Below are 12906 nucleotides of genomic sequence, written 5' to 3'. Positions count from 1 at the left end.
AATAACATTAATGAAAGTGAAAGAAACTTTGGTATAAAGGTATTATTCTCAAAAATATATATTTGATAAACATTTTGGCTCTTCAATTATACATTTGTACATGGTAATCTTTTAAAACTTTTTAGGAATGAATGACCTTGTGAGGACCTTGTATCAATGGTACAGCAAACATGTAACATAAAGTAAACAAACAGAATTCTATAGGTTAACATACTGTCTTTAACAATGGACAAGTATCTGTACAATATATCCTTATCAAAATTGCACTGCATCTAATAAAATGTGAATAATTCAAAGATTGGTCATCAACTCCAAAGACAAAACACATTAAATAAAATGTGTAACTGGACAATTGTCAACAATTAAAGTTGGTGAATATTTTGACAGCTCTATAAATAGAAGTATGATTCAATTGATAGTAAAATTTGAGTATTGTTTCTTTGTTTCAGTTTACCGGACATTTAGGATTATTATGTGTATCAGTCATACTGAATGCCAATCCACTGATATATGTTTTATCATCTTATATATTTATGACTGAATCTGCTCCTAGTGATATTGCAGGTAAGTTTGTGAAAAGGATATCTTTTTTGTGTCTAAGGATGCAATATAATAGTTTGGTACTTTTTGGTTAAAAACATTTTGGATCATAGGTTGCTGCATGTTCCTAAGCTTTGTCCAAAAAATGCACCAAATCTTTTGACAATATATATTCAAAATGTGCTGATTTTGGTGTCTGTAACATACAATATTGAAGACATTTATTTTACCGCAATAAAGCTTTTCAAATAAATCAATTTCAGAACAGGTTATGGCCATTTGATGTAATTCTGGTCGGTTGTATGATAAAAAGTGCATCAACATTTTACAACTTCATTATCTATATTTATTTGTCATAGCTTATAGCCTAAACAAAATTTTAAAGTAGCTGAGATATAATGGATGAAATCATCGTATTTTGTAAGTGAGGTATACTTTTTAATAAGACAATATTTTGTAAAATCTCAACCCCGTTCATTCTAGGTTAAATTTATCAAAATCGCTTTATAGGCTTAATGTGGTAAAATCATTGTCAAATCTTTCTTCAGACTAACTGTTAGAATTGCTTTTATTTCATGTTTTATTATTGCAGGACTATGCAGTATGGTGTGTGGTGTACTTATAATTATAGCCCAGTCGATACATGTTCCAGAGGACCTCAGAGTCAGATACACAGGGGTTCTGGGTATATTTCTTGGTCTGGTTTTTATAGTATTTAGACCTGACTTGACACCAACGCTGTAAGTGTACTCTTTACATTTTTTTTGTCTTTCTGGTTAGGAATTGGACTCTAAACTAAGGTGAAAATTAAAAATTAAAATAAAAGTATCATACATTTTTTGTGTCAAATGGCTTTTCTGGATTAACCTTCATCAGCAACTCTCAAATCTAAAAAGTGAAATTTAGTGCTCTTGAAGGGTAAACATATCATCATATCTTGCTTGGTGTTCCTAAAATGCCAAATTGAATTTTGGACACATTTATAACAAAACTTAAAAAATCAGGATTATGTTTGTTTTGCTACATCTGACATGGAAATTATCAATTGTCTTTTTATATATATATTATTAATATAATTTATTATGAGAATTCCAGATGATTAGTTAAAATGTAAAATGCAATGTTTGAATTACATTTCTACTTGGTTACAGTTAAAACTTACCTGTTTGATTTTATGTTTTCAGTTACAGTGTTTTCCAATGGATAGAGGTATTCAGTGTTATTAGTTTTGTAATTGTCATGGTAACAGACTCAGTGACACAATTTCTACAGATCATGTTGTGTTCAGCAGTACTTGGTCTGTGTCCTGGATTCAGAGCAGCTATTATGGTAGGTGTATGTTACCATGATAACAAAATAAAAAAAGACTTTTGCTAAAAAAAATTGTTAAATACACATCTATACTCACAGTTTTAGCTGCTTTCAGATTGTTTGCATAGAGACTTAATACCATAGGGAACTTAAAACCCAACTTTATAATTACTCACAAACAAGATTTGAAAATCAAAGAGGATGACCTCTCATTTAGTATGCAAGTATAATTAAGGATAGCCATCTATAGACAATAATGAATGTGACTTTATTTTCGAACTATTAAAAAGTATTTTTCTCATGATGATTGCACATCTTTAGTTTTTAGCTCACCTGGCCTAAAAGGCCATGTGAGCTTTTCTCATAACTTGGCGTCCGTCGTCGTCGTCGTCATTAACAATTTTTCAAACATCTTCTCCTCTGAAACTACTGAATGGATTTGAATGAAACTTAGCATGATTGTTCCTTAGATTATCCTGCTCAAAGTGTGTGCTTCGATTTTTGATCCGTCAAAAAACATGGCCGCAGTTACTTAAAATAGAACATAGGGGTCAAATGCAGTTTTTGGCTTATATCTCAAAAACGAAAGCATTTAGAGCAAATCTGACAGGGGTAAAAATGTTCATTAGGTCAAGATCTATCAGCCCTGAAATTTTCAGATGAATCAAACAAACCATTGTTGGGTTGCTGCCACTTCATTGGTAATTTTAAGGAAATTTTGCAGTTTTTGGTCATTATCTTGAATATTATTATAGATAAAGATAAACTGTATACAGCAAAAATGATCAGCAAAGTAAGATCTACAAATAAGTTAAGATGACAAAAATTGTCAATTGACCCCTTAAGGGGTTATTGTCCTTTAATGACAATTTTTCACAATTTGTTCATCATATTTGCTAACTTTAAAAAATCTTCTCCTCTGAAACTACTGAATGGATTTGGATGAAACTTAGCATGATTGTTCCTTAGATTATCCTGCACAAAGTGTGTGCTTCGATTTTTGATCCGTTAAAAAACATGGCCGCTGTTACTTAAAACAGAACATAGGGGTCAAATGCAGTTTTTGGCTTATATCTCAAAAACGAAAGCATTTAGAGCAAATCTGACATGGGGGTAAAATTGTTCATTAGGTCAAGATCTATCAGCCCTGAAATTTTCAGATGAATCAAACAAACCATTGTTGGGTTGCTGCCACTTAATTGGTAATTTTAAGGAACTTTTGCAGTTTTTGGTCATTATCTTGAATATTATTATAGATAAAGATAAACTGTAAACAGCAAAAATGATCAGCAAAGTAAGATCTACAAATAAGTTAATATGACCAAAATTGTCAATTGACCCCTTAAGGGGTTATTGTCCTTTAATGACAATTTTTCACAATTTGTTCATCATATTTGCTAACTTTAAAAAATCTTCTCCTCTAAAACTACTTCACCAAATTCAACCAAACTTCAACTGAATGATCAGTAGGGTGTATAAAATAAAGCTTGTGCTTTATTTTTTATTTCGTCAAAAAACATGGCCGTCATGGCTAAAAATAGAACACAGGGTAAAATGCAGTTTTTGGCTTATATCTCAAAAACTCCAGCATTTAGAGCAAATAAAACAGAAGTTAAAGTATTTATTAGATCAAGGTCTACCTGTCCTGAAATTTTCAGCCGAATTGGGTAACTGGTTTTTCAGGTATAATGCCCCTGAATTGATGATTTTAAAGAAATTTTGCAGTTTTTGGTTATTATCTTGAATATTATTATAGATACAGATAAACTGTTAATAGCAAAAATGTTAAGCAAAGTAAGATCTACAAATAAGTCAATTTGACCAAAATTGTCAATTGACCCCTTAAGGAGTTATTGCCCTTTAAAGACTTTTTTCACAATTTGTTCATCATGTTGACTTACTTTAAAAAATCTTCTCCTTTGAAACTGCTGTATCAATTTCAGCCAAACTTAGGCTAAATGAGTTTCAGAGTATCTAGTATAAATTTTATATTTCATTTCCTTGTATGTCAGAAACATAGCTCCTATGGCTAAAATAGAACATAGGAGAAAATGATTTTTTTTTTTGCTTTTGAAGAAAATAGGACGATTCAAAGAACATTTAAATAAATTGAAAAGCCAAAATAATCATTGATGAGAGATTTTACCAAAAAAATTAAGGTGAGCGATTCAGGCTCTTGAGAGCCTCTTGTTAAACTAGTGATCATGTGTCAAATAGACCATCAGCATACGGACCATTGCAGGTCGGATAAGACTATCACACTTCATTGTCCCCATCACACCTCTAGTCCTGCATATTGGTTTGATATTGTAACATCTTTCATTTGGAAATTGTGATTGATGTGAGAAAATTTTTTTATTCAGTTTGGTCTCAGTTTTAAACCACAAATAACTTCTTTATTAGTTTACATATGTTTTAACTTTTAAACTATTAAAGATGCATAATAATTTTATATTTGCATATTTTCCCCAAAATAATGCCTGTTTCATGTTTGATTCTGTTTGTAATGAGCTATAATGTTTATATTTGCAGTTGTATCCAGAATACAATATACCTGTGTCAGGTGTGCTCTTGTTTATGTTGTCATCTTGTATAATAACCTGCATCATCCTCTGTTTCATTAAAGCCCAGCATCTAAAGCATACATTTGAAAAGAGATTTATTAAGATGTAAGTCAATAAAACGTTTTTTAGTCAACAGCATATTTTAAGGTGGTACCTAACACTACAGGGAGATAACTCTGTAAAATCAGCAGAAAGTTTTTAACCGGATTTTTGTGACAAAAATGTCGGTTATTGATTTGGGGATGTACGGCGGGCGGCCGGGCGGGCGGGCGGGCGGGCGTCAATCAAATGTTGTCCGTGCATTAACTCATGAACCGTTCAACCAAAGCTTTTAAAATTTTAATATGTTATTACTGACAACTATACGAAGGTCAAGTTCAATAATGGCGATTTTGACTTTTACCGTTCAGGAGTTATGGTTCTTGAAAGATTGGAAAATGGAGTTGTCCGTGCATTTACGCATGAACTGTTCTACCAAAGCTTCCCAAATTTTAATATGTTGTTACTAATGAAAGAATGGAGGTCAAGTTCAATAATGACGAATTTGACTTTTACCGTTCAGGAGTTATGGTTATTGAAAGATTGAAAAATGGAGTTTCCAGTCGTGTCCGTGCATTTATGCATGAACTGTTCTACCAAAGCTTCCGAAATTTTAATATGCTGTTACTGATGACAAAATGGAGGTCAAGTTCAATAATGACGATTTTGACTTTTACCGTTCAGGAGTTATGGTTCTTGAAAGATTGAAAAATGGTTTTTCCCGTCGTGTCCGTGCATTTTCTCATGAACCATTCCACCAAAGCTTTTGAAATTTTAATATGTTGTTACTGATGACAAAATAGAGGTCAAGTTCAATAATGACGATTTTGACTTTTACCGTTCAGGAGTTATGGTTCTTGAAAGATCGTAAAATGGCGTTTCCATTCAGGTTGTTGCATTTACTCATGAACCATTCAATCTAAGCTTTTCAAATTTTAATATGTTGATACTGATGACAAAATGGAGGTCAAATTTGATATTGACGATTTTCACTTTCACCATTCATCAGTAATGGTTCTTGTGATATAGCCAGGACACAAATAAATGTTAATAAATCCGGTTTGCTGTCGTTGTGACAGCCTCTTGTATTGACGTTGTGTTCATAAGGGAATATTAAGCTTCTCAATGATCAAAATAAGTGTTTGTCAAACTGCTATATAACCAGTGTAATTTTTCTGATTAAACGGTTGGTTCAAATTTTTTGAAATTTTTATATTTTTGTCAAAGGGTCAAAGTAAATACTTTGTCAAAATTTTAAGAAAATTAAACGAGCCAAATTAATTTTAGTTAAAGTGTTAGGTACCACCTTAACAGAATTTGGGAAAGCTATCCCAATAACAGGGATTTACTATTGATTCATTTACTATAGAAAATTGGTACTTAGTTGAATACATGTATTTAAATTCTTGGTTGACCTTTACCCAAAAAATCACTGAAAAATAGTTTTTATGTCCTATTTTTATGGTTGTCATGTAAAAATTAAAGTAAATAGATTGAAAACAAATTTTGTTTATGGTTATGAATTTTTGAAATTATTACATTGTATTGATATGGTAGAATTTATTTTTAAATGGATCAGCCTTTGTAAAATTTTCCTACTGTATTCAGCATTTTTGCGCCTGTCCCAAGTCAGGAGCCTCTGGCCTTTGTTAGTCTTGTATCATTTTTGTCGAGCCTGCAACTTTTGTTGCAGAAAGCTCGACATAGGGATAGTGATCCGGCGGCGGCGTTGGCTAACTTCTTAAAAGCTTTATATTTTAGAAGGTGGAAGACCTGGATGCTTCATACTTTGTATATAGATGCCTCATGTTACGAAGTTTCCGTCAGTCACATGTCCAATGTCCTTGACCTCATTTTCATGGTTCAGTGACCACTTGAAAAAAAAGTTCAATTTTTTTGTAATGTTGAATTCTCTCTTATTATAAGTTATAGGATAACTATATTTGATATGTGCGTACCTTGCAAGGTCCTGATGTCTGTCAGACAGTTTTCACTTGACCTCGACCTCATTTCATGGATCAGTGAACAAGGTTAAGTTTTGGTGGTCAAGTCCATATCTCAGATACTATAAGCAATAGGGCTAGTATATTCGGTGTATGGAAGGACTGTAAGGTGTACATGTCCAACTGGTAGGTGTCATCTGTCCTTGACCTCATTTTCATGGTTCAGTGGTTATAGTTAAATTTTTGTGTTTTGGTCTGGTGTTCTCATACTATATGCAATAGGTCTACTATATTTGTTTTATGGAATGATTGTATGGTGTACATGTCTAGTGGGCAGATGTCATGTGACCTTGACCTCATTTTCATGGTTCAGTGGTCAAAGTTAAGTTTTTGAGTTTTGGTCTTTTTATTTAATACTATATGCCATAGGTCAACTATATTTGGTGTATGGAAATATTTAATGATCTTTATGTCAGTCGCGCAGGTTTTATTTGACCGTGACCTGATTTTCACGGTTCATTGCACAGTGTTAAGTTTTTGTGTTTTGGTCTATTTTTCTTAAACTATAAGTAATGGGTCAACTATATATGTTGTATAGAAGCATTGTTAGCTGTACATGTCTGCCTGGCATGGTTCATATGACCTTGACCTTATTTTCAAGGTTCATTGGTCTTTGTTTAGTTATCTTGGTAAATGTTAAGTTTATGGTACAGTTGTTATATACTTAGCTTTTTACTTAGGACTATCAACATAATATCAATGATTAGTATAGAAGGCGAGACATTTCAGCGTGTGCACTCTTGTTGATTTTAGTTTCTTGTGTACAACTGGAGTTTATTATGACGACCATTATCACTATACTAGTAACATATTTGTTTAGAGACCAGCTGAAGGACTCCTGCAGGTGCAGAAGTTTGTCGCTGTATTGAAGACCCATTGGGGGCCTTTAGCTGTTGTCTGCTCTATTGTCAGGTTGTTGTCTCTTTGACACATTCCATATTATCATTTTCAATTTTATGAATTTCACTACTAAAAAGCCAATGTGTAATGATGTGGCATTAAAGCACCATTTTGATTTTCTTTGATTTATTGTAGGTCCACCATGTTGGCTGTGGTTTCCATGGTAGCAGTGATCTCAGATATAGCAACAAGAGAAAATCATCAGATGTTTCTAACATTACCATCATTAAAATTAATTTTATGTGCAAATCTTGTTATCAGCATATGTCTAAAGTTACTGGCACTCAGACAGGTTAGATTTTATATATTTAATGATAAGATGAAGGAAATTTATATTTCTTCACATTACTTATTAGAAAATTTACTAGTTGTCTCCCCTTAACAACTTGCAGTTTCAATTTTTATTTTCAATTAGGAAGAGTTTGTATTTATAAAGGAAAATTATCAAGTGACCCCCTACAATGGAACTGAGATCTCAATGATTTAACTGTTACTCATTAAATTTTTAAAGCTCGTCATAGAAATTAATCTAAAATGTGCATATAATTTAACTTATAAAAGTGAAAGTTAAAATGTCTGTGATGACTAGGGTGTTGATGGGTGTGATAGAAGTAAGCATATTGATCTCTGATATCTTGTTATTGTAGATTGGTGAACTCCTACCACTTACAGAACCAAAGGATGATAAAGAGGTTCCGTACTTACCAACAATAGGCAACATAGCTACATTCATATCATTTTTAATGATTTGTCTGATGGCACCAACATCCAGCTTCTTCCATGATGTTTGGGTAGGCATATGGATTTATTCTATAAATAAATATTTATACTATAAATAAATATTTATTCTATAAATAAATATTTATTCTATAAATAAATATTTATTCTATATATAAATATTTATTCTATACATAAATATTAATTTATAAATATTATATTCATTTTTACTTTGTTAAGTCACTTATGATGTGAAAGTAAAATTTAAAAAAATATACCGATCTCCAAGGAAAATTCAAACGAAAAGTCACTTATCAAATCAAAAGATCAAACACACCAAATGAATTGAAAACAACTGTCATATTCCTGACTTGGTACAGGCATATCCTTATGTAGAAAATTGTGTATTAAACCTAGTTTTATAGATAGCTAAACCTCTCACTTGTATGAAAGTCAAAAAGAAATGAAAGATATTGACAACAATGTGTGAGCATAAAATGTAAAAGTGTTTAATATTGGGTGCAGCAGTCAACATTGTATTATTATTTTGAAAACTATAAAAACAAACAACTATGTCAGAAAAAAAACCAAATGACATATAGACACTCTATTGACAAGGCACAAAAGTAAAAAGGAAAGCAGAGTGAGTCAATACTTTGTTTATATCTAGTTCTATGTTTTTTATGGATTTCCAGAATTCCAAAAATTTAATTGTTATCCAAAACATAAACAGGTCTGGAATCATTTTCATTAAAGTTCATAGAATATTTCCTGTCTGTTGAAAGGCTCAGATAATTTTCTTGTTTTTTTAGGTGTTTCTTTAAAAAACAAATCAGCTTTCTTTTCAGACACATGATCAAATCTAAATATAGCATAATTTATTGTTATCTTTTTATATTCCTTTTATTTCTATTTCAGTGTTGTGGAGCTAGCCTTGTTTTAGTATGTTTACAAAAAGACATGAGAATCTTCAGTAGTCTACGAGAAGACAACCAAACCACTGCAACAAAAATAACCTCTTTAGTAATTCTAGTGACTGCAACATTATATCGTAGTGACGTTTGGAATTATAATTCATCTTGGATGTTTGCACGAGGTGTGACAGAAATAATTCTTGTATTATTCTCAATACCAAACTGTTATATTTTATGGGGTTTACTTTATGACAATGTTTTAGTTTTAAATGAACAGATTGTAATATTTACATTGCCTTTGAACTTTCCGTTGATTTTGTATTCTAGTAGTTATACAGGTTGGGCATTAGCAGTAGCTGGCATTGTATCGTCAATTTGGATGATGTTTGCAAAATTTGCTCTACAGCCATATCATGATGATTATTGAGTTGACCCAATGGGTCGAAATTTTTGTTATAATATGGAACAAATATGAAGCTGGTAGAATTTCATGATTGTAAATGATATTTGCCTATAATACTGTGGATTTATTATTATTTGTGGGACAGCAGTTTTCATTGATTATGTGGGTACAGGTGAACCTGGAATTCATTAATTGCTGACTCAAAAAAGAACTAAATTACAAAACCAAATAGTTATAATTCAAAGTATTAAAGATTAAAAAAAAACATAAAAAAATAGCTGTTACCTTGCAACAAACTTTAAAACATCAGCATTTTGTCCTGTGAACTGCATTGTATCTTATAATCTGCAATTAAATTGTAAAGATTGATGCCTATTTTGATGATGGTAAAAGATAACATTTTTTTTTTATTAATGTCTGAATGTTTTTACATTCTTTGTTTATTATTGTAAAAAAAAATTATTTTGAAGACAATCATTGATGTGTTTGTTAACTGAAAAGATTCATCAGTGATGCTGTTACAAAAAAAATTGCTCATAAACTCAACACATTTGTATAACCAAAAGATTTTTTAGGTTAAGCTATTTAGTTTCACAATAATTAATACATGTACATTAGAAAAATAATACATCAATGATTTCTGTTAAAAGAAAGTTACTTTATTGCTTATATAATTCCAGTATAATGCTCTAAAAGATTTATAGTACTATTAAAATGAATTGATATTTATTGATCTATTTTGCCTGCATAAAGGTTGTTAAAATGTATAAATTTCCAGTCTTTTTTATGTTGACCAATGAATTTCTAGCTTGCATTCAACATTTGAATTATTATTTTTTGATTGGAAAGATTTTTCTTTTATTTAGTTACATGCTCCATATTGAAAATGTTTATCAATGGATGGGTGTATATGTTCAGCAGCAAATAATGTATGCATATTCTACCACTTTAACAAGTGTGATTGGATATTTTTTGACTCAAGACAGTTTTAAGTTTCAAATTTAGACAGTGAGGCTTGCCAAGGGTTTTTGAATAGTTGACATTTAACTGAAGAGATTATCAAATGCGCAAGATTTAGTGTAGGAATCTATTTATTTGATGATTTTTAGATAAAATGTTGACAAAATATATCCTGCTTTTTTTAGTTATCTGCTGAATGATTAGTTCTTTATATGTGGTAGATCATGAGTTTTCACCTTTTTGTGAAATAATTGTAGGGAATGAATTGGAAAACAAGAAAATTTAAAAATATAATTCAACCTTAGAAATTTTAGATTAGAAATTGACTAAAAATTAAAGAAAGGACAATAACTGGTCATATGAATATATACTGGCGAATCAAGAACTTTTTTTATAAGGGGGACCAACTGACAGGCCTTAAAAGGGGGGGGGGGGCTCCAGTCATGTTTCAGTAATTTCCTATATAATAAATTTTCCAAACAAAAGGGCCCCCACCTGGATCTGCCTATCATGTTATTTTGTACTTAGTTTAAACATTATATTTGCTTAAATATGCAAAAAAGGATGAGACATAATCAAACTTATACAGTCTTCTTTGTTTTGTTGGTATTTGGTGCATACACAAGTGCTTCTCTATTTGGTTATGACAGACACACTTAGCTAAAACCAAAATATACTTAATACATGTTGTATTGAAATTAATTTCAAGTTTATCCTAATTGTGTTAGAAATACAGAGTCTGCATATCATGGTTGTGGTTTGTTGGTCTCTAATGGTATAGATACCTCAAGATTGTAGATCTTGGTTAAGAGAGAGAACTCTTTAAATCTTTTTACCATTTATTTTCAAACAGGATACAAATAGTCTGTTATTTAGAAACTTAAAATTTATTTTTTGAAAATAATTGGTACAAACATATCTGTAATTTTTAGGAGTTATGTCCCTTAGTCTGGGTTAACCTCCTTATATTGATTCAATTACATTTCAAATATATTTTGCAAGAATATGATTGTTTATTTAAGAACTGCCTAAAACAACATGATGAAGTGCTTTTTTAAGTTGATTTGGTGCATATTTCTTATTTATTATGTTATTTACAGGTACTTGGTGCATACATGTGTGCTTCTTAATGTTTTATCTTGGATACTGTCTCTTATTGTTATGATAAGCTTCACTTGCATGCTGAATACTATTAATCCATTAGATTTCTTATTCTTATAAAGGATGTGAGATCTTTCATTTGATATTGTTAATATATCAATTGTTTTTATTTAATGACATATAACTTAAAGTGAAAATGCAAAATGAACCTATTTGGAGGCATACTAGGAACTTCAAAAAACAACAGCAAATGTTGATATGAAAATGCTGATGTGATACTCATAAAGTTTATTGAAATTTTATGTCAAAGGTTTCAAATCAGCAATATCTTTAATGAATGAGTTCGAATAATCACCACTGAGTGACTTCTATATATTTTATATCCATAAAAATCAGTGTGAATATTTTGATATAGCTATTGCGAACATAATATCTACTCTATTAATTTTGTTCCATCATATACCCTATAGTGGGTTATTTTTCAGGAGTAAAATTTCGGGATTTTCATTGAATCAGGTATACGATAAATGCTAGCAGTTATTATTTTGGCCGATTCAAAACCTTTGTATGTGCCCTTTTAATTTGGTGGAATTTAATTTTGCAATTTTGTTCAATCCGTGAAAATAAGGGGAAATTTACACGAAGCTAAAAATAAACCGCTGTAAGGTATTTTAAAGACAAAGAAATGCTTGATACTGAAATGAATCCAGGAATCAACAAAAGTTACCTGTCTCCTGTGTGTACTACTAAAAATATGTGTTGTATTGTGATTTCATGTTTATCTGGAATCTATCTGAAGAGTTGATAATTCATACATTATAAACTTACTTATAAAGATGATAGATGGGTATCTTGTTTGTTGACATCTTTATATTTCACCTAGGTCATTTAACATTAAGAATGTGTTATGTGTTATAAATGTGTAAAGATGCAAGATCAATAAAATATATGATATAAAACAGTAGTTTTGTATTGTATGAAGTAAAGATTGCATAACATGCAAATTAACCATAAAATCACTGGCTTGATATCTATATCTTCCAAGCCTCATCTCTACCTTTAAACAACAGTGCTATGATGTGAACATATATTTATCATGTTAATGCCCATGTCAATCAAATTATCAATTATAATACATGTATACTCAGATATTCAATTAACAAAATTATGTGTATATTCATAACCATACTTCTCTAGGAAACTATTTAAACCAGGTTTGTTCCACCATTTTCTATATAAGGAAATGTCTGTACTAAGTCAGGAATGTGACAGTTGTTTTTCATTTGATTGCTGTGTATCATATTTTGATTTTGCCATTTTTTAAGGACTTTCCGATTTTAATTTTCATTGAAGTTCAATACTTTTGTTATTTTACTTTTTGATAAATAATGTACAAGTTGTGAAAGGTGTATACATCTACTGGTTCTAAAAAAAATCTATTGCAATTATTAACA

At 30.8% G+C, this 12906-nt stretch overlaps 1 protein-coding gene across 1 annotated transcript in view; it reads left to right on the top strand.

Moving 5' to 3' along the window:
• Positions 1–12411, top strand: part of LOC143048880 (uncharacterized) — a 33973-nt gene extending 21562 nt beyond the window's left edge. Inside the window, exons 14-20 of the mRNA XM_076222750.1 lie at positions 450–568; positions 1089–1280; positions 1725–1869; positions 4384–4520; positions 7493–7649; positions 8005–8148; positions 8993–12411. Of these exons, the coding sequence (XP_076078865.1) occupies positions 450–568; positions 1089–1280; positions 1725–1869; positions 4384–4520; positions 7493–7649; positions 8005–8148; positions 8993–9415 (1317 nt within the window). The 3' untranslated portion in view covers positions 9416–12411. The remainder of the gene's footprint in view (positions 1–449; positions 569–1088; positions 1281–1724; positions 1870–4383; positions 4521–7492; positions 7650–8004; positions 8149–8992) is intronic.
• Positions 12412–12906: the final 495 nt, after the last annotated feature.

This window comes from Mytilus galloprovincialis, chromosome 10 (genome assembly GCF_965363235.1).
Source record: "Mytilus galloprovincialis chromosome 10, xbMytGall1.hap1.1, whole genome shotgun sequence".
Lineage (NCBI taxonomy): Eukaryota > Metazoa > Mollusca > Bivalvia > Mytilida > Mytilidae > Mytilus > Mytilus galloprovincialis.
This window is presented reverse-complemented; position numbering and strand designations above follow the sequence as displayed.